Here is a 27,698-nt window from a genome sequence, read left to right on the forward strand (position 1 = left end):
TCCCCAAAAGACAATGTGAAGTAAACTTTAAGTCTTGCTTTACTGCGCCGGTGAGAAGTCCCCACACCGATGCCACACTGTCCTAATGTGCGCCCAGTGGGGTAGCCCTAGCAGCGGCTGGTGTTTGTGAATTTAATTATTGATGACCATTCTAAGAACCATAGTACAGATATTTATTCTTGGTTTGGTATAGTGGTTTTATTTGAATTGTACTCCTCTTTTGTACATTTTCTGATTTTGTCAGGCAAAATTTAGAAAAATTAAAATTAAACTTTATTCTTAATGCAGGTGGGGTTACTTCGACAGAAGTTGGACAGTTTGGAAAAATGTAACTTAGCAATGACTCAAAATTATGAAGGACAACTACAAACCCTAAAAGCTCAAGTAAGGAAACTTATTACAATTTAGTATCATGTTTTGATATATGTTTTGACCTGTAAAATTTTGTTAATTTTGCTAAAATTAATTGTTTTAATATAAGCAAAAGCTGTTGTATTTTAAGTACAGGTTATATGTTTGGCCCTGTCTTTCGTTGTTTTATGTGTATTGTTTTTGTCTCTTGTATTAGATTGTAAGCTCTCTATCTTCTGTTAGCACAGTGCTAGACTAATGGCTTTCTATTTATCAAGTGACTAGCTGATTATATTATGATAATTAGCTATGTGAAAAACAACAAAATATCATCTTATTAGTCACTACTCCCTAATAGGGGTGTCCTTTCTTCTATGGCAGTTTAAAATATGGAGGTCGGGAAGATCCCCTGGAGTAGGAAATGACAACCCACTCCAGTATTCTTGCCTGAAGAATTCCCTGGAGAGAGGAGCCTGGCGGGCTATAGTCCATGGGCTGTAAAGAGTTGAACATGACTGAGTGACTTTCACTGTTATAAAATAGATCATTGAAAGAACAAAACTGATCTTTATTGCTTTGTTCCACATAGGTGTTTCATAAATGAGAGGGCTTCTGCTTATGTGGTGAGAGGGATTTCTTTCTGATTTATACCTATGTCATACTCCCCACTGTGCTGGCAAGCAAAAAGTCTCTTTCTTCACACGGATGACACATAGGGCAATAAGCATCTGAGTATCTCAGGTCTAGTAGGTACTAACTACATCCTTGCTTCACTTAGTAAATTAATCAATGGGGAAAATGGTTTGATTATGAATTTTACTTTACAACCAACTTTTATTGAAGTGCAGAGATTTCACAAATGGTAATATGGTTAAGGGAGCCCAAAGTAGTTAAAGCTCCTCCTAACATACCTTTTTAGGGAAGTGATCAGCCATTACGATAGGACTATGAAGCATCTGGTGCAGTTAATGGGTATGATCTTACAAGACTAGCTCTTAAGTCTATCTGGATATTTTGCCTTCAATGTAAATAGCTGCTGCTAGATGGCAACTTGAATTATGAAACTTTATATGCTTATTTTCCTAGCTAAGATTTGAAGCATTTAACACTTAAGCCAAATAACCTTGTTTTTTCTATTAATATAAAGATGAAGCTCTAATATAGCAACATAAATATTGAATCTCTATAATAATTCAGTGTAAACAAAAAGAACATGATCTAGAATAAGTCTGAAAAAAATAGAGATCTAGATACAAGTTAAGTACCATCTCTAAATTACATTTAACTAGTTCAGTCACAGCTTACCAAATCTTTAATTTCTGGGTGTTTTTTTTTTTTTCATGTCTATTGTTAAAAAGTTTTGGGCTTGTTTACAGACACTGAGTGGTCATTTACTATATGAATACTTACCATCTGATGCTTTGCAGCTCTGTTTTATCACTTGGCTGCCAGCTAGCTAACAACTATATTTACAACAGTTTTCACAAAAATTTGTTCTGTACCCCAGCACTGAGAGCTTAGGAAATGCTGTTTACTCCTCTGCTGCTGGACGTTTACGGTACATAGTAGCATATTATAGGCTGTGAGAAGTCCTGCTTTAAAAACATCCATCTAGCCTTTTTAATCCACCATTTTTCAAACATATTTGACCATGGAACCCTTTTGTTTTTTAAACTGAACCCAGCAAACACTGTAGCACAGCTACAATGTAAATACCATAAAGAGGTGTTTCATAGAATATACTTTCGAAACACTACACTGTTGTTGAGAGAACAGCCATCTGCTCCCACTGCAGTCTTCTGCATTTCTTTTCTCCTGTGGCTAAAAGAAAGGAAGGGGGTGGGGAGGGGGGGAAGCAGAAGAGAAGGAAGAGGAAAGAAGGGGTAAAAGGAAAAGAGAAAAGTACTGTGTATTTGCCTCAGTTTGCGTAATAGCTAGTAATATGTCATTTTTTCTAACCAGAAAATGATACCTTGTGGCAAACTTGCTTTTGTTGCTGCTAGTTCACTCTACTGCTTCCTTCTTTGAAATTCTTCATTTATTTACAACCTTATTTTCCTAAAATACCTTAAGGATATGTTTTACCACATTCTGCCTTAAAAAACTCTGACAAAACTTTCTTTTTAAATTGCTTGCTTTTTTAAAATGGTGTGTTTTATTTTCCTTCTAAAGTTATAAAGCTATAATTATATATATATATTATATGCATTTGAGATTTATTCTTCTGGAAAGGTGGAGTCAATGTACTTTCCCCTATTCCTCCTGCTGAATGCAACTAGAAATCCTGGACATTATTTATAAAACAACATAAGACTGAGAAGTGGAGCGGAAAGACAGATCAACTAGGACCTTGGGCCCCAAGGCAAAACATGGTGTTCAGTTCCTGGAATTTCTTTTTGCCTCTTACGTCGTAGACTGGATAACAGAGAAGCCAGCAGGCCTGACTCTCCAGTGGGATAACAGAGAAGCCAGCAGGCCTGACTCTCCAGTGGGCACGAACAAACCAAAAGAGGGAGAAAGCCTCTTCCTTGCAACTGAAAGACCTGAAGAAAGACAGCCTACCAAGATTAAACGCTTTTAGATAATAACTGCTTGACTCTAGCCAAAGGGCACAGAAAAGGAATAGACTACAGCTGCAAACCCACTTCACCAGCAGAGACTGAGTAGACAGCCTTGGTTCCACCCTCACCTTCTGTAATGAGGTAGTCCAGGCCACAGCCTCGGTGGAGTCAGAGAAGACTGAGTGGAAACCCAGTTGGTGTCAGGGGTGACCATGAGGAGAACTTGGGCTTCTCTGCACCTCTGGTGGTGATGCGGCACCCTTCTCTCTTCAGTGGCGTCTGGGGGAGCCTAATGAGTAGTATGGACATTCACTGCCTCTGTGGTAACAGGGCTCCTTCCCTCACCACAGTACCGTTGAAGGCCACGTGAGAAGCAGTCACGAGGCATCTGTGCCCCTTCAGTCAACGTGGTGTCAGTGAAAGATGTGTGGATCCTGAGCTCCCACTCCCACTCAGCAGTAATGAGGAACACCTACCTCCTCCCAGTTACCAACTGAGGCCAAATTAAGACCTGGACTTTCACTACCACAAGGCAGCAATGAGGCACCATTCCATTTTTCCCTGCTGGAATATTGTCAGAAGAGGACTGCTAAAACACAGTATTTCTATAAAATCTGGAGTCACATAACAATACCCCAAAATGGTTTCAATTAAAAAAAAAAATCACTCATCATAGAAAAAACAAGGCAGATCTCAACTTCAATGAGAAAAGTCAATTAAGAGACACCAACACTGAGTTGATATAGATGTTAGAATTATCTGACAAGGAGTTTAAAGTAGCTGTTATAAAAATGCTTCAATGAGCCATTACAAACATGCTTGAAATAAATTAAATTAGAATGTTTTAGCAAAGAAAACTATAAAGAACAAGCAGCTAGAAATTTTATAACTTAAAAATACAATAACCAAACTAAAAAATTCAATAGATGGGTTCAAAGGCAGAATAGAGAGGATAGAAGACATACATAATGAGTGAACTTGAACATAGCACAATAGAAATTACCCAATCTGAACAGCATATTAAAAAGCAACCAAGACAACCTAGACAGCATATTAAAAAGCAGAAACATTACTTTACCAACAAAGGTCTGTCTAGTCAAAGCTATGGTTTTTTCCAGTAGTCATGTATGGATGTGAGAGTTGGACGGTGAAGAAAGCGGAGTGCCAAAGAATTGATGCTTTTGAACTGTGGTGTTGGAGAAGACTCTTGAGAGTCCCTTGGACTGCGAGGAAATCCAACCAGTCCGTCCTAAAGGAAATCAATCCTGAATATTCATTGGAAGGACTGATGTTGAAGCTGAAACTCCAATACTTTGGCCACCAGATGCAAAGAGCTGACTCTTTGGAGAAAACCCTGATGCTGGGAAAGATTGAGGGCAAGAGGAGAAGGGGGCAACAGAGGATGAGATGGTTGGATGACATCACTGACTCAATGGACATGAGTTTGAGCAAAATCGAGGAGATAGTGAAGGACAGGGAAGCCTGGCGTGCTGCAGTTCATGGAGTTGCAAAGAGTCGGATATGACTTAGCGACTGGACAACAACAAAGAGGTTTTGTTACCAATAGATCTACCCTAAAAGAATAGCTAAAGGAATTTCTCCTTGGTAAAAAGGAAATGATAAGAAAAAATTGGAAAAGTGAAAGCATGGATAAATGCAGTAGATTTTAATTCTCTTGAGTTTTCTAAATTTTTGACAACTGAAGCAAAAATTATGATAATAGCTAAAGTGGTTCTTAATGTATACTGAGAAAATAATTAAGATAATAATGTCAGAAATGGGTCATGGCAAAGAGAACTAAGGTTCTAAACTTCACTTAACTGGTAAAATGTCAACACCAGTAGACTGTAATAAGTTATGTATGTATAATATTATACCTAGAGCAATAACTAAAAAAGCTAAACAAATAAGTACATTCAAAAATACTACAGATACATCAAAATGACATTCTAAAAAATGTTCAAAGAACCCAGAGGAAGACAGGAAAGCTAAAACAGATAAATCAAAAACTAGGCAATAAACGTGAAACAAAGTCAGGCTTAAACACTAATATAACAATAATTACATTAAATGAAAATGGCCTAAATATGCTAGTGAAAAGAAATTTTCAGAGTAAATAAAAAATATATGACCCAACTGTATGCTTTGTTCCAGAAACTCACTTCAAATATAACTACATATGTAAGTTGAAAGTAAAAAGATAGAAAAAAATTGAAAAAATATACCCTGAAAATACTAATCAAAAGAAAGCAGAAGTGGTGCAAAAATAATTCAGTGGAAAAGGAATAGTCTTTTCAACAAACAGTGACAGGACAATTAGATATCCACAAGAAAAAGAACTAGATTGGACCCTTACCTAAACCATAGACAAAAAATAACACAAAATGAATCAAAGACCTAAATGTAAAAACTAGATCTGTAAAACTCTTTAGAAGAAAACATAGGAGTAAATCCTCATGGTTTTGGATTAGGCAACAGTTTCTTAGATTTGGTAACAAAAGTGCAAGAAAAATTAGATAAACTTGATTTCATCAAAATTTTAACAACCTTTGTGCTTCAAAGCACACCAAAAAACAACAACAACAAAAAGACAGCTCACAAAATGGGAGAAAACATTTGAAAATCATATATTTAATAAGGTACTCATATCCAGAATTAAAAAAAAAAAAAAAAAAACCTCTTAGTAGTCAATAGTAAAAAGACAAATGACCAAATTTTAAAATGGGCATAGATATAAATAGACATTCCTCCAAAGGAGATATATAAATGGCCAAATAAGCATGTGAAAAAGTGCTCAACGTCCTTAGTCATTAGGGAAATGCAAATCAAAACCATAATGAGATATCCCTTCACATCTGCTAATTGCTATAATGAAATGATGGATAAAAGCAAGCACTGGCAAGGGTATGGAGAAATTGAGGCCCTATACATTACCACTGAAAAGTGGAAAATGGTACAGCCACTTTGGAAAACTGTTTGGCAGTTCATTAAAAAATTAAACTTACAGTTTCTACATTTCAGTCTCTAGTTTCAGCTGTTCTACTCCTCGGTATGTATAACCAAGAGAAATAAAAACCTACATCCACACAAAATCTTCTACACAAATGTTCATAGCAGTATTTCCCCATAACATTGAAAAAGTGGAAACAATCCACATGGCCATCAACTGATGAGTGAATAAACAAAATATGGTATATCCATGCAATGAAGTATTATTCAGCCATTAAAAAGAATGAAATATTGACCCATGCTACAACATGGATGAACCTTAAAAGCATTATGCTGAATGAAAGAAACCAGACACAAAAGATTGCATATTGTATGATTCCATTAATATGAAATGATCAGAATAGGTAAATCTATAGAAACAGAGATTAGTTGTTGCCAGGGCCTTGAGGAAGAAGGAAATGTGTAGTCACTGTTAATAGATACAGGGTTTCTTTTGGAAATGATGAAAGTATTCTGAAATTAGATAGTGTGATGGTTACCCAACTGAATATACTAAAAACCAATAAAGTAATACTCTAAATTTTATGGTAGGTGAATTATATCTCAATTTTAAAAACTATGTGAGAAAGAAAAAGGAAGCAGAAATGACTGCATTACCTTCAGATATAAAATAGACACAATTGTTCATAGTTTTGTTTGTAATAGTCAAAAACTGGAAACAACCAAAAATATCTCAATATGTCAATGGTCAAACAAACTGTGGTTACATCTATACCATGGTATAATACTGAGCAATAAAAAGAAGTGAACTATTGATAGATTGATCACATATTGTACTGACATCAATTTCCTGAGTTTGATACTGTACAAAATTCAATAAGGTGTAAATATTGGGGGAAACTGGGTGGAGAGAACCCAGAATCTCTCTGTAATATCTTTGCAGCTTCTTGTGAATCTATAATTATTACAAAAGAAAAAAGAAAAACAAATTTTGTAAACAGTTATTTAGAAATTTCCTAACAGATGTTGATAGACCATGCTGCTTTTAGTCTATTATTTGAAGGTAGAACAAGAGAAAAAAATTACAGTCTAAGTTATAACAAGAATTACTGATAAGAGAAAGATTATATCAAGCTTTATATTTAATTTTATTTAAACTTACATCAACATAAGTGTGTTTGTATTTTTTATATTAAGTCCTCCATTTCCTTAAAAGAAATGTAAATTGGTCATTTTATAGATTGAGTTATTGAAATTAAAATTGTCAACACAAGATGGCACTAAATAAAAGTAAGAAAAAAAACTTGGTTGTTTTAAATTGTGAGCTTTGCTATGTATGGTTAAGATAAAACTGAACAAAACATTTTATCAAGTGAATTGTTGTTAAACTGTGCAGTCAATGAAGTTCCAAATTTACGTGAAAGCTGAATTGTGTTCAGGTTCAACAATTTAGTTTTAATAACTGATTCTATCTTCACTAATTGGAACATTTAAGCTTTACTGCATTTCCTAATCCTGACTTAAATTTTGAAAGAGGTATGCAAGAGAACTATCATGAAATCAAGTTAGAAATAAGCAATAGTAAAATATAAGCATTCTCTATTATTGACAGTTTTCCAAACTAACTAATAGCTTTGAAAAACTGAGATTACACCAAATGAAACAAAATAAATTTCGACAAAAAGAAGTACCACACCTCAAAGAAGAAATGCCCTTTGAACTGAACAATTTGAACCAGAAATTAGAGGTAAGCTGTATTGTTTAGTTTATCTCTGTATGTATTAAGATTGGTTTTTGTTGTTGTTGTTGTTGTTGAGGGCTATTTGTCTCCAGAATGCACAGTAGCATGTACCACTGTGGTAACAAAGCACCATTAGAAATCTGCTTCCCATTGAAGATATTTTCTTAGTGCACCTTCCCTTCAGGCACTTAGTGAATTAAAACATCACTTTGATTTATGCATCTTTTATACATATGAGCATTTTGGAGAGCAAAAAAATGTTCAAAGAAACTGCAGATGTTGAGTGAAATTGAAGGACATCCCTGGGGTCAGTTAAAGTGAATGTCTAATAAATCTTTTAATAGCTAACTATTAGGTACTTGTCCTGATGAAGCCTCATAGCAATTTTCAGAACAGAGCTTGAAGTTTCAGGATCTTTTCTTTAAAGAGATAGTTTCACTCCAATATAGCGACCCTGTGTCACCCAGAACTCCTAAAATCTCAGTCTCTAAAAAGGTTAACCATGTCATAGAAACACTTATCTCAATCCCCTTAACTTTCCAACCTTGGAAAAAATAAATAAGCTATTTTTCTTCCCTGTGCCCTTGTGCATTCCTGCTACTGGTCACATAACAGGAGATAGAGTCTACTGTGAATTCCTTTTCTAACCTTAGCTAAATTCCCTCTGTGGCTCAATTATTATTTTCTAATTGACCTCAAATTGACCCCATCATGTTATCCCACTCAGTTGTTTTTTTTTTTCACTGTTTTCAAGCCCTAAACAATAGTTTCTCCCCACAGCCAGCCAATGATTTCAGTCTCTTCTACTTTGTTCATAGTTAATGGCTTTATATGTCTCTGATAGCTCAGCTGGTAAAGAATCTGCCTGCAGTGCAGGAGACCCTGGTTCAGTTCCTGGGTCAGGAAGATCCACTGGAGAAGGGGTAGGCTACCCACTGCAACATTCTTGGCCTCCTGGTGGCTCAGATGGTAAAGAATCCACCTGCAATGCAGGAGACCTGGGTTCAGTCCCTGGTTTGGGAAGATCCCCTGGAGAAGGGAAAGGCGACCCACTCCGGTATTCTGGCCTGGAGAATTCCATGGGCTCGCAGAGTCGGACACAACTGAGCGACTTTGGCTTCACTCACTGTGCATCCCAATCACCCAGGTAGAAGCCTCTTAGGAACCTTTGATCTGTTCCTTTCTTACTCCTCCTATTCCAGCCCAGATTTAACCCTTTTCTGTATCTAATGCCTTATCTCTGTCTTCCTCCTAACTGTCATTGTCCTGTTTTATACTTCTTCATCTTTGTCATCTAACTCTTCAATTTACAGTCCTGCTCAAAATTTTCCTCCAAAATATTTTTCAGAGCAGGAAAAAAAAACTGGAACCACAGCCCTAAAACCAGCCTATTGCAAGAATTTTGTTGGGTGTTTGGTTTTAGTTTTTAAATTCCTGTAAATTTTATATTGTACTGCATAAGGAACATATATTTTTAAAAATATAAAATTACTACCACTAAGTAAGGATGACCCTCTAGGAAAATGCACTGTGTATAACTTCCTGCCTCTTGCAATGGTGTAACTAGACTGATTTTTAGAATATTCTGGTCTCATAAAAAATGCCCAAAGATTGTGATATAATATACATGGGCTTTCACTGAAAATGCAGTTAAATCACTGACTCTTCATTTGATTGACTTCTCCTGGGGATTAGTGGGAGAACTACATTCATATAAATTGTTCAAACAAATAAAAAGCCTTAAATTAATATCAAGTATTTTGTGCACGTTACATTTAGAGATTTATATATGGAAAATGTACCTCATGAAATTATACTGGAAATTAGTAGCAAATAGGTGATATATTTGTATTTATAGAAAAGTTTTTAAGCATAATATGTAAACACAGTTTCATCTGTATCATAAAGGAAACACTTCATGTACCTGTCTTTGTTTAGAGGCAGCTGAAAAATTAATGTGTAGGAGATGGACTGTTCCAGTTTTATCCTACATCTAAGCATGTTCCTCCTTTGGGACAAACATTTATACACTGATACAGTGATTGAACAGTGGGAAACAGCTTGCTCCAGTGAAAGAACCTGACAGTTTACAGCTTAAAATAAGGCCTGACTGTCTCGCTTATTTGCCCTGTGACCTTTGGACAAGCTGATGACCTCACAGAGATTACACTTTTCACCAATAAATGGGGGCTAAGATTATCTTATAAGTGACATGTGGTTATGGAAGAGGAAAATATGTGTGTGTATGTGTGTTTAGATGCACTCTGAAGCATCTGGGGTAAAAACACATGAGGTCTGAAAGTTGCCTTAAAATACTCCAGTGAACAAGGTAGAGAGATGAGATACAGATGGACTGACTTGACAGGAGTTAAACTGGGTGAAGGGTGCATGGGAGTTTGTTTTACTGTCTACTTTTATATAAGTAACAAAAATTTTCATAAGAAAAAGTTAAAACTGTCTTACAAATGAAGGTTCATAGAGTCCCTGACCTATAGTAATCACTAAAGAAATGTTCATTCTACCTCTCAAGATTTAGTAGAGGGATTAAAATATATATTTAACACTACAACTTCTGCTATAAACTGATTTTAATGCCTCTTATCCACCCTCAACCTTACAGACCCAGAAAAGGTTTCTAGCCATGGAGAACTTAATCTGGAGGGTTAGACAAGTATATAGACGCTCCAGAACTGGACCCTGGGCTGACATCTCCAGTCTCTACAAAATTCTTACAGTCTCTTTCTCAGTCTCTGTGTGGCCCCATAACTACTGGATAGTGTGTTATTGAAACCAATACATCTAAAACCAAGAAAGCCAGGACTATTATAATTACCAGCTGACATGTTCATGACACACATTTTAGCCTTGTTTGGCCTCATTCTTGGCCTCATTTCTACCTGTTGTAGAATTTGTAAGGGAGAGAGACTGATGTTCCCGTAGTTTTGTAAATTTGTCACTATTTCTGAAGACCCCGTTTTCATGTACCTTATTTAAAACTGTCAAATGTCAGAATCAAAGTCAGTTACTTTAAATGAACTGTCTCCATTTATCTTAATAAATATAGTCTATTTATCAGGGTATTATTGTACATTTAAAACAGGGTCTATCTATATTTCTCCAACTTTATTACCACCACTCAATTTCAGGTCACTTAATTACTATAAAAGCCTACTAATTTAGTAGTGAAGTCTTCCCTCACTGATTATTTGGGGACTTGTGGATTTATAAAATGAAGATTTCCCCCCAAATTCTTTAAAATCATTACTCTATAGAAAATGTGAAATGCCATATTCTCATTTTAAACAAGATAAAGCTTTCATTCTCCAAATTAGTCTATTTATTTTCCTGCATAGCCAATCCAGTCATTTCAGCCATCTTTGAAACACCACCAATCTCTCAAAATAGTTGAAATGAACTACAATTTTCCAATTTGATGTATTATTGGAGATGGCTGAGATAATCGTGGCATCATCTGTATGACTTTTACGTGGCACTGTTATTGTACTAATACTGTAAACTCATTTGTTTACATGTACATTTCCCTACTTTATTATGTGCACGTGTGCTCAGTCGTGTCTGACTCTGCGACCCCATGGACTGTAGCCCTCCAGGCTCCTCTGTCCATGGGATTCTCCAGGCAAGACTACTGGAGTAGGTTGCCAGCGCCCTCCTCCAGGGAATCTTCCTGACCCAGGGATCAAACCCGAATCTCCCGGGTCTCCTGCATAGGCAGGCAGATTCTTTATCACTGAGCCACCTGGGAAGCCCTCAGTCCTTGTTTTTTTTCTTTCAAAAATTTGTTTCTTTTAAACATGTATTATTTTTAAATCCTCCTCTTTCCACAGTACCTGCTGGACACTAGATGCTTAATACTACTGAATTGATGATTGGAAACATCAATATGTTCATGCCATGTATCTACATCCAGTAATATCTCATATGGACTCAGTAGCTATAGAGTTTGTTTCCAGCCATGTTATTTTCTTTGCAAAATTTAGTGAGAAATGTTTACATTTCTGGAAATACTAATACTGTGCTTTTCTTTGTACATTCAAGAAATGTAAGTAAGTGGTGCCTGGCACCTTGTCAGGCACTGTGAGCAATACAAAAGTAATGAAATCTGTAGTACTTAGTCTTAAGTTGCTTACCGCCTGGACAAAAAGAGAAGATATAACGGCCAGCCCTAGGCAAAATAGAAAAAGTGGAAGTTGCTCAGTCGTGTCCGACTCTTTGCAACTCCATGGACTATACAGTCCATGGAATTCTCCAGACAAGAATCCTGGAGTGGGTAGCCATTCCCTTCTCCAGGGGATCTTCCCAACCCAGGACCTGAACCCACATCTCCCACATTGCAAGCAGACTCTTTACCAGCTGAGCCACCAGGGAAGCCCGAAGCTGTGAAGTTTTCTTCAGGGTCCCCAAAGCCACATCCTTTTGTCTTGTAAATCTGTGAACAGATAATCGTTCTCCACAAAGACACTGGGCATCACTTCTTTCCCAGCTCAGCCCAGTTGGTTCCACCTAAGGGAGGCCTGAGACAGTAAAAAGCCACAGGGGACAAAGTCACTACATTAGCCCAAGCCCTACCCCTCACAAACAAGGTAGCAGGTTTGGTGACTGAGTATAAAGAAGGGAAAAAAAAACTTCTGGTGTCAGATTAGGAAATAAAAAGGAAGTACTGGCTGATGCAAAGAGTTGTTTGAAACTCCATTATTAGTAATCAGTATTTTTTACAAGAAAATTTAACAAAATCCTTAGTTTAAAAAAAATGCAGATTAAGTTCCATACTTTTTTCTCAGAACAAAGATGAAAATGAAAGGTCTTATTTATTGTGCTTTAAAATGAATCATTGTTTTAGCTTCTATTTCTCTCTCTATTAAAGGAATTTAGAGCAAAGTCACGAGAATGGGACAAGCAAGAGATACTGTATCAGACTCATCTGGTTTCTTTAGATGCTCAACAAAAAATATTATCTGAGAAGTGTAATCAATTTCAGGTATGTTTTCTAATACTGTCTAATACTAAATTAGAATAAATCAGAGGTTAAACATTCTCTTTACCATTCAGCATGTAATCTTTCTACAGATAGAAATGCCAAGCAACAGAAAATAACCAGAGTAGGTCCAATACTAGGTAGAGTTACAAGTGCATGAAATATCGTTAACGACTTTGTATGTCCCAGAAGGTGGTGCTATTAAAAGCCTCCATTGTTGTTATGTCATTAAATAGTATGTATTTGCATGCCTATGGGCAAGTCATTTACTTTTAAGAAGGATTGGTCCCTGCCCCATAGAACTTTACAGTCTAGACACAGAGATAATGCAGGTACAGGTTGACAGATAATTAATGACAAGTGAATGGAAAGGATTCAAATCCTTTTAGAGGTCACAGGAATAAGAGAAAAATTTGAACTGAGATAGTCAGGAAACATCCTCCAGCAGGAGTGGAACGAGGCGTGGACCTTGAAGAAGGGATGTATTTTGAGACAGGAGAGCGTGTATTCGGTGTAGTGGAAATAACAAGAGCAAAGTCACTGAGGCAAGAGAGCAGAAGGCGAGTTCGCGGAACAGGAAGCAGGCCGGTTGGGTGGAGGACGCGTGGGAGGCGGGGCGGCGGCGGGAGGAGGGGCCTGGGGGCTGATGCAGGTGGTAAAGAGCCAGCAAGCTTACCTAGGAAGTTGGAAAGTTTATTCAAGCCAGTAAGAAGCTTTTTTGTTTGTTTCGTATACACTTCTTTTTCATTCTTTCTTTAAATTACTTGAATATGTTATAGTGTTCCCTGAATTCAACAGCACAAAATAATCTGACAAAATTGCTAACCTCATCCTCTATTCTTATCCATTTAATACAAACACTGTAAACAATTAGGTGTTTATCTTCACATAATTTTTCTTTTGTTTGTACACATATGAGAATCTGTTTGGAAGGAAATTATATATGTTTCTTTTTTAAATTTTGCTTTTTTAATTAATAAGCTATGGATAGCCTTTTGAGTCACTGCTTAATTATATTTCTGAGTATTTAGTATATATATGTGTGTATATTATATATATATATAATATACATCATAGTATATAGTAGATATACCATAATTCTTTCAAACATTTCTTTATTAATGAACACTCAGGTTGTCTCCAGTTTTCTGCTGTTACACAGTAGTGTAACAAATGTCCTTGTATAAACATCTTTAAATACCAATACTCTCATTTTGTTAAATAAAAATCTTAGAAATGTTTGTTGAGCCAAAGGGTATGCTCATTCAAATTTCTAATAAATATTAGCAGATTATTATTTTTTTTAATTATAGCAATTTACAATTCATGAACAGTCAAAGACTACTCCTGTCTTGCCAACATGGAATATCAGTCTTTTGATTTTTACCAACTTGAGAAACTAATAGTAATGCTGGCTTGATTTGCTTTATGTTTCTCTGACTGCTTGTAAGCTTGACCATCTCTTCATGTCTTTCTCAGCATTTTTCATTTCCTGTCCTGTGAATTGCCTGCGCACAAACTTTGCCCACTTTTCTTTTGTGCTATTTGTCTTTTTCTTATGATGTATAGAAGTTTTTGTACTTCGGAAATTACATGTGTTATATGTGTTGACAACTTTTTTCTATAATCCAGATTTGTTTATTTTGTTTATTTTTGGTCGTGGAGACATTTTCAACTATTGTGTAATTAAATCCATACTTTTTTCCTCTTTTTCATATCTTCTATATTTTATTTTTTGCTGAATAAGAATTTCCTACCCAAAGCCCTCTACACTACTCTGCATCTTTGCTCTGAGATTATAGAAATATGACTTCTCTTTATGCCATCTGAAATTGAGGTTTTAGAATAAATACAAGGCTGAATTATGAAGGACAGAGCTTCATCATCTAATAATATATTTAAATATTTTTTCCTAATTTTTTCTGTCATTCTTGAACTTTATATATAAAGCTTAGGTATTCCCCACTTAACTGACACAGTTTTCAAATTTCTCAGAAACAGGCACAAACTTACCAGACTCAGCTAAATGGTAAAAAACAGGGCATAGAAGACAGCAGCCCTGAAATTCCTCGGTTGATATGTGAACCAGATTCCACTTGTGAAACCAGTGAAAGAGATGAATTCATTATTGAAAAATTAAAATCAGCTGTGAGTGAAATAGCATTAAGCAGGAATAAGTTACAAGATGAAAATCAGAAGCTCTTACAAGAACTGAAAATGTACCAAAGACAGTGCCAGGTAAAGATTTGTTTATTTTTCAACTGATACTGCCCTTGAGTTATACAAATGATGACTCAACAGGTATATGGATTGGAAAGCTAATTTTTTTTTATTACACATGTAAATTCAGTTCACATTTCCTCTTAATTCTTACTTGATGAGTGAATTTGGTGATCCTGTGCGTACTGTCCCCCACTAGGTGCTCTTGGGACCTCTGTTCTTAAACACTGTGGCTCTTAAGCCACTCCACACCCTCTGAACCCACTGTTCATTCTCTGACCCTGTGCCTCTGACTCAGGAAATCATTAAGGGTTTGACCCTCTAATCACCTCAGTGAAAGGCATGTGGATCACTCCCTGTGATTTATCACTGTTAGGTTTATCATAATGGTTTACCAAATAGTAGCCCAGAGTTTTGTTTTTTTAGGTGACTCCATATTAATAGATATGATTAATGGTTTTTCCAAGGATTAATTTTTTTAACTCAAACATCTTTCTTTCTTTTTTTTTTCCCTCTCTCTCTTGGAACCACTAAGAAGGTTATGTAGCATTCGTTAAAACTGGTCATCACCAACTTCTTGCCTAAATGTGTACTTCATATTCATGGCTGTCCCAGTCACTTGAGACATTCAATGGTTTTCTCTCCCATTCTCCATCAGACCTCCCGCCTGCAAACCCTCAGCCTCTTTCTACTGATTCCTCTGCGTCAGCCCATTTCTCAGTCCCACGCGCTTCCCCCCCAGGTGGAGATCAGGGCTCCAGGTCACCGCCTGAGCGCTTCCCTAAGATATTCCGCCTCAGGCTCTTCTTCTAGGGCCATTTCTCAGTGTTGGGTCGACTACCTCCCTCTTCCTGCCACGTTGTCTGTGAGATGACACGTGGGCCTCATCCTTGCCCTGCTTTCTCTACACCCATCTTCTGTGTCCCCCGTCCCCAGGCTGGCAAGGGGTCAGAACGCAGACTCCCAGCTTCTCCTGCCCTGTGGCATTTCTAAGAGAAGTACAGCTCCCCACCCCAAACTCCAGCTCCATTGGAGGAGGGGGTGTTATTCTAATGCACATGAGAAAGCAGATGTAAACAAACAAGCCAAGCTAAACCACAAATACTAAATGCTGAGGAGCTCATACAGTTTCCAGAAACAGAAAAGACGATGATGCTGTTTTCTCTGGCTTCTCTAGAAGGTGAATGAGACGAGCACCTCCTCTTCTGCTTTCGGGCTCGTCTGGTGTTCCGCAGTGCCGGCAGAGCTGGGTCTGCGGTTCATGCGGTTCTCAGGCTCAGGGGCTCCCCTTCCCCTTCATCTCCCGGGATAGGAGCCACCGGTCACGCCTCTGGCCCTGAGTTAAAGGCAACTTATATTTACATTTTGGTAGCTGCCTTTGTACTGGTTGGATCCTGCATCAGGGTCACAGTCAATAAATGAAGTTGTTTTTCTGGGTATTACCAGAATATTCTCCCCTTGTTTCAGGCTATGCTGCTCAGACTGAGGACTTCTCTTTGTCCCTTCATGAGGTCTTTGTGGCTCTGGTCCCTAGGAATCTGTTTTCTGCTCCGACCTATTTTGTTCTGTTTTCGTTGGTTTGCCTGAAACATTTCTTCCACAGGTCTAGTTATGAAGCTTGGTTCTACCTTTTAGTGAGATCCTGATTCTTCAAGAACATTAATTCAGTTTCATCTCCCCCAAAAGAGTTCTGTTTGGACTTATTACAGCCCGAGAACATTGTCTTTTCTAGACGGAGGTTCAGCTTTTGGTTCTTGGCTCCCATGTGGAATAGAAATCTCTGTTCTTGTCCAGGATTCTAGGAAGAGGTTCTGTTCCCCTTGCATGGCAGCGTGACTGACTTTCTCTGTAATGCTTTCCTTCATCAGCCCCACTTTTCTCTTTCTCAGAACTTCATCTTTTATACTTTTCCAAGAAGTACACTGGAGAATCTTGTTAAAAGAAAGAAGGCTGCAAATGGAGGAAGTGGGTGCATTGAGAAGCGTTAGTCAATTAACATTCCTGGTCCAGATTACAACCCCTGCTCCTCTGTGAGCACCGTAAGCCTGTGCTGCTCACCTGCCACACTCTGGGCTCCTGTGGACAAGTGCAAAAGTGCAGCCTGAGGACGTGAACCTCTTGATGGCCAAGGCCATCGTACCCATCCTTTAGCACGATTGTCATATATTTTAACCCTTCTAACCCCCGATATGACTCATCCCTCACCCAGGATCTTTACAGACTTGCAGGATTGGAGTGGGTGGCTTACCTGTACTCCTGAGAAGGCTCTGTAGGTTGTCTGGGCTAAGGAAGAGCCACATTAGCAGGAATAGAGACACAGATGTAGAGAACGAACTCCTGGACCCCGCAGAGGAAAGGGAGGGTGGGACAGACTGGGAGAGGAACGTTGCTGTATGTACAGTACCATGTGTAAGACAGATAGCTGGTGGGAAGCCACTGTGTAGCGCAGGGAGCTCAGCTCGGTGCTGTGGGGGTCTGGACGGGTGGGATGCAAGGTGGTTGAGAGAGAGGCTCAGGATGGAGGGGCTCTATGTATACAGACAGCTGGTTCACATTGTTATACAGCAGAAATTAAAACAGCATTGTAAAGCAGTTATATTCCAATAATAAAATTTAAAAAAAAATGAAAGTCCATGTCACCCACTTTGACTTTTCCTTATAAATATTTATTAATGTACTTAATTAATTAACATTCCTAAATGTATACCAACAAAATAAAAACCCAGCTACTCACAGAAGTCAATATAATTATAAAATATTTTGATTGATATTTATACTAAAGTTTATAAATGTAACTATCGTAATTGCCTAATTGTTCTGAAAGAAAAGTGTTAGTTGCTCAGTCCTGTCTGCCTCTTTGAGATCCCATGGACTGTAGCTCCTCTGTCCATTGGATTCTCCAGGCAAGAATACTGGAGTGGGTTGCCATTCCCTTCTCCAGGGGATCTTCCTGACCTAGGGATTGAACCCAGGTCCCCTGCATTGCAAGCAGATTCTTAACCATCTCAGCCATGAGCCACCAGGGAAACTAATGTTCCTTTAAATCAGTGATTCTCTACTGAGGTGATTTTGCTTCCCCAGTGACACTTGGCATTGCTTGAATACATTTTTGGTTATCACTACAGAGAAGAGGGGTGTTATTGGCATTTAGTGGGTAGAGGCCTGGGTTGCTGCTAAACATCTAAACAGTCTCACAATGCACAAGACAAACCCCACAACAAAGAATTATACAGACCAAATTGTAAACTTTGCTGAGGCTGAGAAACCTTGCTTTAAATTTTGACATGTTATTTTTCTCATAGACTTCACCAGTAATTCTCTAACTGTACTTGTGATGTTTTCCAGAGTTAATGATAAATTTTACTGTGACTGGAATTTATTTGTTTATAATCCACCAATTTCTATGAGAAAGTTTACCAAAATTAGTTTTACAGATTTTTGTTCATGTAAAAACTAATTTATTTATCTTTGGATCTCGTAAATTTAAACATCTCCGTTTTATACTTTACAAAGGATTCACTTGTTTGAAAAAAGCAATTCAAATTATTCTGGATTAAGTTTCATACACCAAAAAATGTTAGGGTTCCAGTGAAAAGACTTTTGAGAAATAATTGCTTCAAAACCTTCAAGATGTCTAAAAATTTTATAACTAAACAGATGGGCCTTAAACTTGTTTTACAAAAATTATGTTTTACCAAATGGGAATAATTAGAGGTGAATAATCACTATAACCAGTGCATGTTTTTAGAAAGAAGTTTCTCGTCTCTTTTTGCAAAACTGTCATATGTTAGTGCTCCACATCTTGCACATACATTTAAAAAGACAACCATTTCAGTCTGAATTACTGTCACTTATTGTATATAAAATTCTCTTTAGTTTACAACACACTTTAATGCCAGCTGCATCTGAATTTTCACAGAATCGCATCTTCTCACTTGTCTTTCTACAACCGTGAAGTGTGTCATCGGACACACTGATCCCACTACATGTATTTATTTTCTGTGCTGCACTACACTCACATTTTGAAAGTGTGCAATATTTCCCACTGGTAGTCAATGGCAGAAATAAATTGTTCTGTATCTTTCCTAATATCTATGCCAAAAAATATGACCTTTTTTGTTTGCTCATTAATGTGTCATTAAGGTACTAGAGCCGCACAGTCCTATAGAAATATAATACACAAATGTAATTTAAACTTTACTAGTAGCCACATTAAAAAATGTCATAAGAAATGGGTAAAATTAATATATAATAGTAATATATTTTATTCAGCACAACACATATCCAAAGGTTATCATTTCAACATAAAATCAATGTCAAAAAATTATTAATGAGATATTTTACATTTCTTTTCATATTTAGCCTTCAAAATCCAGTGTATATGTTACACTTGCAGCACATATCAATTTGGATATTAAGTATCACTGGGAATACCTGATCTGTATTTAGATTTTATAAAATTTACAGTTAAAATTTTAAACTTACATACACACACAAGTTGTTCCAAATAAACTTGACAGTGTTCCAATAACTGAATCAAGTACCAAAGAATCATTTTCCTGAATATTTGCATCCACATTGGCAAATAATTGATTTGACTTTTTATAAAAAAGCATGCTAATTTTAAAACTACATCTAAGTTAAATCTCCAATTCTTGTGTCAACCCAGTACTATTGAGTTTAAATTCAAAGGGATATTACGTAAGTCAAAAAAGCAACTCAGTTTATCAATATCAGTAAAGCTTCACATAATGCTGTCAATTAAAAACTTTCACATATTCCTACATGTTAGAAAAACGTGTCAAATCATTATTTATTGTAAGTTTCAGTTTTAACTTCTCTCATCTGTGTAGCTGGATCACAAATAAGCCTTTTATCCCTTGATGATATCTCCAAATGTCACGCTTTTAGGTATTATTGTCTAATGACAGTACATAAATAGACTCCATTAGTATCAGATTTTGCAGAATTTTTGTCAGTTCTCACCCATGGTGATACTACATTTCGCTGGTCTGGAGTTAGAGCCCTCTTGTGACCCCTCTTCCTCAAGGAAGGCGGGTCCACTCCTCTACACGCAGTTTCACGTGCATGTGCTCTCTGGTAGCAAATTTGCAATGCAGGGAGCCCAGAGAATACCTCCTTAAGTTGGGTGAAGTAATGCATGACATTCACATCAAGTTTATTTGTCTATTTGCTAATCTCTTGTTTCATATTTCTTTTATTTATTTTGGAATTGCAATCTCATCTGAAAAATCTACACTGTTTGAGACAGGAACTTTATTAAATCATCTATTTGAACATATTTTCCTACTTATTTCCAAATCAGCTAGGAATATCTGGGGCTCGGAATATCTCTAGGTCTCCTGGGAAACAATACATTATATTTAAGACTTTGGTTAAAAAAATGTTTATATGGGACCTCATATGTCCTATACTGTCTACACAATTATAATTCTAAGCTGTGAAATTTTGGATAAGAATTAATAAGAAAATGTATATCCACATGAAAGCTTATACATGAATTTCATAACAGCATTATTCATACTAGCTAAAAAGATGAAATATGCAAATGTCTATCAACTGATGAATAAACAAAATGGTATATCTATACAGTTAAGTGTTATCAGCCAATAAAAAGGAATGAGGTACTGATACCTGCTACAACATGGGTGAGCCTTGAAAGCATTATATCAAGAGGAAGAAACCAGTCACAAAAAGGCTGCATATTGTATGATTCTGTTTGTCTGAATTGTGCAGAATAGGTAATTCCATAGAGACAAAACATACGTTAGTGGTTGCCGGGGGTGGGAAGGAAGGGAAAATGAGGCGTGGTTGCTGATGGGTTTGTGATGAAAATACTCTGGAATTAAGTTGTAGTGATACTTGCACAACTTTGTGAATATGCTCAAATCCACTGAACTACACACTTTAAGTGGGTGAATATTATGGTATATGGATTACATTTGAATGAATCTGTTATTGATGTATAAAGAATTATTAAACAAATGACTTTTTGAAAATATCAATAGTGTTTTTTATGGTCTTTATTAGCAGTACCCTGAGAACAGCCCTGCCCCCATCTTTACCAATAAGCTACAGGTCTGTTTTACTTATTTTTCATGAAACAATTATTTTTGAGTCTTAAATGTTCTAACTGGACTAGTAGACAAAAGATTTGGATTTTTCCATTGCAGAATCTGCCACTTATGAGCTGTGTAACTTGGGGCCAAGCCTGGCCCTCAATTTGCTCATCTGTAAAAATGGCAATGGATTTGATGACCGATTCACTGCAGGCCATCTCGAACCTTCTCCAGTCTCAGAAATTCCCTTCCCAAGCCCCACTTCCACCTCTCCTTCCACTGGCATTGTCTTTGTCCTTCACAAGGAAAATACAAGCCAACAGATATCCCTTCTCCTACCCCCTCTTCCAAAGGCATAAGTGTGTCTCCATTCCATCTTCCTTCCTTCTTTCCTGTTGCAAGGGCAGTGGGACTCTCTTCTACTTTAGGCAATTCTTTCACTTGTGCTTTGGGATCCACCTCACCCACCTTCTCAGGACCGTGACACCATCAGTATTAACCCTTCTGTCTCCCAGCTGGATCCTTCCGAACAGCTTCTAAACTTGCTCAAGCCTCTGCTATTATCCAAATAAAACACAAGGCTCACAGGATTGTGGGTGTTTCTAGTTACCAGCTAAAGTAGGGCTACTCTCGGGTAATAATGGAACCATAGACCACAGTTTATAATTCACTTTGTTGGCCAGCTTTGAAATTAGGTTTTTCTTGGCCATTAGGAATTATTTGCATTAATCCAAATTTTATGCATTGGTACTCATGCTTTTATGTTTCCGTCTTTCATATAGTATGGCTGTATATGGATGATTCTTTGTCTTTATCACTAGACTGTGAGCTCATGAGGACAGATCCTGTGTCTGTATCCTCAGCACTGAGCAGAGTTAAGAGCTCAGTAAATATTTGTTGAATAAATGAATGAAATTCTGTAAGACCGAGCCAGCAAAGGACTAGGTATCAGGTCATTTGAAATTAGGATGCTTCATAGATATTAAATATTTTAAAATGTATTGCATACATCATGATATCCAAATGTGAGCATTGAAATTTTTTGATGTTTTTATTTAGGCCATGGAAGCAGGACTCTCAGAAGTGAAAAGTGAGTTACAGTCACGTGATGATCTCTTGAGAATTATAGAAATGGAACGATTGCAGTTGCACAGAGAACTGTTAAAACTAGGAGAGTCCCAAAGTACTGAAGAAAATAAGAAAAGGTATATTTTTATATTCAGCAACCCGAGAAGAACTGTTCAAAACATGATGCTTAAATATTTTTAAGAGTTTTATGTTTGAAATTGGAATAAAAAGTCTGTTTTGTATTATTATGCTATTAATTATTAGGTAATATTAGGTATTAAAAATAAAGCTAGTGATTATTTTATCTTCAAAATCAATGTCTTTACTTACCTAGAAAATTATAGCATGTTCTGATATTATGGATACTTATGAAGTCAAAGACTTTCTTAGAACTTTTATTCTTCAGAATAGAGCTAATATTTAATTATCAGTGTTTATAAATAAGATTTACTATATGTTTTTCGAATGTTTTTATGTTGATGGCTTTAAGCCTCAACTATTCACTCATAAATGTTTTGTTTTGGCCTCCAAACTCATCACCTTGTCAGTTCCATTAGGAGTTTTGTTAAAGCAGATGTTTCTTCCTCTTTTAAAGTCAGAGATTGTGTACCATATAACCACAAAGGAAATGGCACTGCTGAGGATTAGTAAATGTTTATGTTTGTGAATAAGACTGTTCTAACTATTCCCTGCTGTTCCAGTTCTCAGTAGACCTTGAGTCCTTCTCACATCTGAAGGCTAATGCCAGATGAGGGATAAGACTTTAGAAACTGAATAGCCAAACGATGATGGATATTTATTGAAAGATGATTACATTGTTTTAAAGTGTCAGTTGCTCAGTCATGTCCAACTCCTTGTGACCCCATAGGCTGTAGCCCACCAGGCTCCTCTGACGATGGGATTCTCCAGGCAAAAGTACTGGAGTGGGTTGTCATGCCCTCCTTCAGGGGATCTTCCTGACCCAGGGATCAAACCGGGCTCTCCCGCATTGCAGGCAGGTTCTTTACTATCTGCGCCACCAAGGGAAGCATTATTTTTTCAAAGCTGTAGGACCTGCTAGCATTCCTTTGAGGTCTTCAAATAGCAAATTAATATTCCCCAAAATAACCTCTTGTCCATCTAACCAAGGGTGGTAGAATGCCTATTAGCCAGTATGCGTTTTAGAGTGGTCAGATATACAAGCTATATGTCATCACCACTGGTCATTAATAAATCCACTGGAAATATATTATGTGCAAGACACTGTTCCGGTGTGGTGAGTTGGTGAAAAATGTCTTCACATATGGAATGTATATGCCTAAAAACATAAGAAATTTCCTAGAAGAGCAAACCATTCAGCCCATGCCTAGCTTTGGTTTATGAAGAGCACTGTAGATATTTTCTCTGGAGCTGTATCTCACACAGTCAATTTTTAATTCCAGACAGGGCCAGCTTTCCTTGAATATATGATTTAATCTAAAATCTTGCAGTTATTTGCATATTTGGCCAATACAACTCTTCTGTTATGCCTGCTTACGATTTTCTATTTAAGCTGGTATATATTTTGGTCTCCAAACTACATCTTTCTCATTTGGAGGATAGTCTTCAGTTCTAGTATTCTGAGATTCGATGAAGAATAGGTATTTAACTTTTCACAGCTTCTATTGTATTTTAGACTTTGGGCATAGTCTTCTCAGCCTTCATGTTTCCCATTGAAAATTTCTAATCCTTTGTTATCATTTGAACATGAGTCTGTCCTCTTTATTGTTTTTTTTTTTTGTTTGAATTCTGTTTCTTTTTTACAGTTGTATTAGGGTGAAGCAGCCAAGGCTACTGAGTGTAAACACACAATAGTTTTATAACAGTAGCATTGCAGTGTTTTCATTTATTTTCAAAACTTTTCGCCATAATGCCAAGATTTTGTTAGCTTTTTCTTTTCTTTACTTATAGAAGCATCTTGGGCTGACATGTTCTGAGAGTTATTAAAAATAATTCCTACATTCCCTTCTTACATGATAAATGATAGTTCCTTTATGTCTTTATGTTAACATGATTATTGTTTTCTTCTTGAACTTGTCCACATTAAAGCTTGATGTTTGTTCCACTCACTCACTGAAATTTATAACATCATTATGAGATTTTTACCATTCAGTTCAGCATTCCACTCCCTGAATTGCTTAGGAAGAATTAAAAATAGAAAATTTCATTTTTCACCATTTTAAAATCATAGCAAAGAAGACAAATTTAAGATTGATCCTAAAATAATGTTTTAGGAGAATACTGGATAAAATGCTCACAGTATGTTCCTGAGGGGAAACAAAAGGGGCCTGAAAAGCAGTGTGTACAGCACATGCTAATTGTATGGGAAACGTGTGTATACACATATGCGTAGACAAAAAAGACAGTACACACAAAAATGCTAACAGTGGTTTTTCCTAGATGGCAACTTATAGCAGTATACTCTGATAAACTCTGTTTTCTGCAGAGGTAACATGTATATTTGATGACCAAAAGTAGTCCAGTCCAGACACATGCACCTCAAGGATATCACTATTAATTTATACCTTTTATTTTTTTTAACTTTTTATTTTATATTGGAGTATAGCCAGTGAACAATATTGTGATAGTTTCAGGTGGACAGGAAAGGGACTCAGCCATACATAAACATGTATCCATATACAGTCTGCTATATTAAAATGGATAGCCAACAAGATCCTACTATATCTATGCTGAATGTTGCGGGACAGCCTGAATGGGAGGGGAGTATGGGGGAGAATGGATGCATGTATAATTTATACATTTTAAAAGAGCCCTTTATTTTCCATCTTTTCATTAGTTATTTCTCATGTCTCTCAGATTTTGTTTTGTTTGTATGTGTGGCTTAAGTTTCTGATTTGTGGAGCTGTTTTAAAAGCTCTTTGGAAATCTAAAATCATGCTCAGTTACAGGTAGGTACATTCCTCAAAACCCCAGATCCTATCAGGTTAGCCCAGCAATAGTGGAAAGCATGCTATGTTTCTTGCATGGTTATCTTTATTTTTTTTTAAGTTTTTTTTTAAATTATTTATTTTAATAATTGGAGGCTAATTACTTTACAATATTGTGGTGGTTTTTGCTAAACATTGACATGAATCAGCCGTGGGATGTGTTCCCCATCCAGAACCCCCCTCCCACCTCCCTCCCCATCCCATCCCTCATGGTCATCCCAGTGCACCAGCCCTGAGCACCCTGTCTCATGCATCGAAACTGGACCAGTGATCTGCTTCACATATGATAATATACACATTTCAGTGGTACCCTCTCAAATCATCCCACCCTCGCCTTCTCCCACAGAGTCCAAAAGACTGTTCTTTACATCTGTGTCTCACATACAGGGTCTTCGTTACCATCTTTCTAAATTCCACATATATGTGTTAGTATACTGTATTGGTGTTTTTCTTTCTGACTTACTTCACTCGTATAATAGGCTCCAGTTTCATCCACCTCATTAGAACTGATTCAAATGCATTCTTTTTAATAGCTGAGTAATATTCCATTGTATATATGTACCACAGCTTTCTTATCCATTCGTCTGCTGATGGACATCTAGGTTGCTTCCATGTCCTGGCTATTATTCAGTGCTGTGATGAACATTGGGGTACATGTGTCTCTTTCAATTCTGGTTTCCTCGGTGTGTATGCCCAGCAGTGGGATTGCTGGGTCATATGGCAGTTCTATTTCCAGTTTTTTAAGGAATCTCTACACTGTTCTCCATAGTGGCTGTACTAGTTTGCATTCCCACCAACAGTGTAAGAGGGTTCCTTTTCCTCCGCACCCTCTCCAGCATTTATTGTTTGTAGACTTTTTGATAGCAGCTATTCTGACTGGTGTGAAATGGTACCTCATTGTGGTTTTGATTTGCATTTCTCTGATAATGAGTGAGTTAAGCATAAGAGTTGAGCATCTTCTCATGTGTTTGCTAGCCATCTGTAGGTCTTCTTTGGAGAAATGTCTGTTTAGTTCTTTGGCAGCATGGTTATCTTTATTTTTCATGTTTCAATGATTTTTCTTTTACCAATCTCCTTGATGTGGAAGTGAACATTACCTGTTTCTAGTTCTCCAAATTTCCTGTGGAAATTGTACTTTTCATACTAGTTCCTGCCTTTCCTCTCTAGTGCCCATGTGGTTGCTATTCCATTTTATAAACTGAGCAGCCGAAAAATAGACTATTTGAGCTTTCTCTGGGTAGGCTGTCAGATGTAATCATTTTGGATCACTTTTATGGAGTAGTTGCTCCCCTCGGACATATCCTGACATAGTTCCTTTCCACAATGTAGAAGCAGGTCAGGTGTGTATCCTTTTTTAAACTGGTTCCCAAGCTATTTTATAATATGAAACAGTCTTTTTCTTCTTATCCAAAAATCTTATCTACATATGCAAATTAAGTATTCAGCCAATTTTTAATGTATAATTGAAATTCCATATTAATTACTGTGTTTTATTTTCACTAACACTATTATTTGCACTCAGTTAAATATGTAAATACTTATGGGACCTGAATGTATTAGAACTTGCCATATGTGTAACTAGAAATGTCTCCAGCAGACTAATCTATCTCTGCAGCCTACCATGGCCTAAATTAACAATGTAATCATAACAATTTATCAAGTTTAATTTTTATTCATTTTAATTTGTAGACTTGAATCATCTTATTCACCGTCTATTAAAGAATCAGAAAAAAAAAGGAAAGAGCTATTTTCAGTGACCCCAGATCAACCAGATCATGAAAAAGAGTTGAACAAGGTATGGCAAATAAGGAGCTCCATTCCTCCACGCAGATCTGAAATCTTTGAATACAAAGGGGAAAAAAATCTTCCCTCTCACTCACTTCTTCCTCCTGCTATTGATGTATTTTCTCCGAAGACAATAACCTACGAAGATGCTAATTCTGACACTTCTCAGTGTGAAGCCATAGGGAACACAAACTTCAGGTCATCACTCTGCTGCTGGGACCCTGCTCATGACAGGTGCAGGGCCTAGGGCTCCGTGAAAGGCCACTGATGGCAAGAGCGAGAGCCCAGCCAGGCACTCGGCCACACGCCAGGTGCATAACCGAGGAAGTTACCTGTGCCGGTCGCTCAAGTTCCTGTTTCTAGGAAGGGGCTGGGCTAATTAGTCCTACCTCATAAGGTCATGGGGCTTCCCTGTTGGCTCAGCTGTTAAAGAATCTGCCTGCAATGCGGGAGACCTGTGTTCGATTCCTGGGTCTGGGAAGATCCCCTGGAGAAGGGAAAGGCTACCCACTCCAGTATTCTGGCCTGGAGGATTCCATGCACTGTATAGTCCATGGGGTCACAAAGAGTCAGACATGACTGAGCGACTCTGACTTCACTTCAGTTCACTTCATAAGGTCATGATGAGAAGTAAACGAGCTAATACTAGCTGCTACTTAAATAACTCTTGGGCTTCCCTGGTGGCTCAGATGGTAAAGAACCTGCCTGCACTGCGGGCAACCCCACCCAGTTCGATCCCTGGGTCAGGAAGATCACCTGATGAAGGGAATGGCTATCCACTCCAGGATTCTTGCCTGGAGAATTCCACGGAGTGAGGAGCCTGGGGAGCCCTAGTCCATGGAGTTGCAAAGAGTTGGACACAACTGAGCAACTAACGTTAAACTGCTCTTGCCATGTGCCAGAAGCTGTTCTAAGGGCTTAGCAAAACCTGATTCTTACATTCCTCACAACCATCTGATAAAGTGAAAGTCACTCAATCGTGTC

At 37.3% G+C, this 27,698-nt stretch overlaps 1 protein-coding gene across 38 annotated transcripts in view; it reads left to right on the forward strand.

Annotated features, from left to right (window-relative positions):
- The window catches only part of DEUP1 (deuterosome assembly protein 1), a 120,588-nt gene that overhangs the window by 37,394 nt on the left and 55,496 nt on the right, over nt 1-27,698 (forward strand). For 32 of the 38 annotated variants that reach the window (XR_014067502.1, XR_014067504.1, XR_014067507.1 and 29 more), the window contains 6 exons: nt 289-384; nt 7,474-7,608; nt 12,485-12,598; nt 14,591-14,833; nt 21,955-22,100; nt 26,619-26,724. Coding sequence is in view for 24 of the 38 variants with exons in the window: in XM_081536606.1 (XP_081392732.1) it covers nt 289-384; nt 7,474-7,608; nt 12,485-12,598; nt 14,591-14,833; nt 21,955-22,100; nt 26,619-26,724 (840 nt within the window). In the remaining 14 variants the exon portion in view is untranslated. The remainder of the gene's footprint in view (nt 1-288; nt 385-7,473; nt 7,609-12,484; nt 12,599-14,590; nt 14,834-21,954; nt 22,101-26,618; nt 26,725-27,698) is intronic. The other 6 variants (XR_014067510.1, XM_081536617.1, XM_081536614.1 and 3 more) reach the window with 1 other exon arrangement.

Source organism: Giraffa tippelskirchi, chromosome 10 (genome assembly GCF_054371585.1).
Source record: "Giraffa tippelskirchi isolate mGirTip1 chromosome 10, T2T-mGirTip1v1.2.pri, whole genome shotgun sequence".
Taxonomy (NCBI): domain Eukaryota; kingdom Metazoa; phylum Chordata; class Mammalia; order Artiodactyla; family Giraffidae; genus Giraffa; species Giraffa tippelskirchi.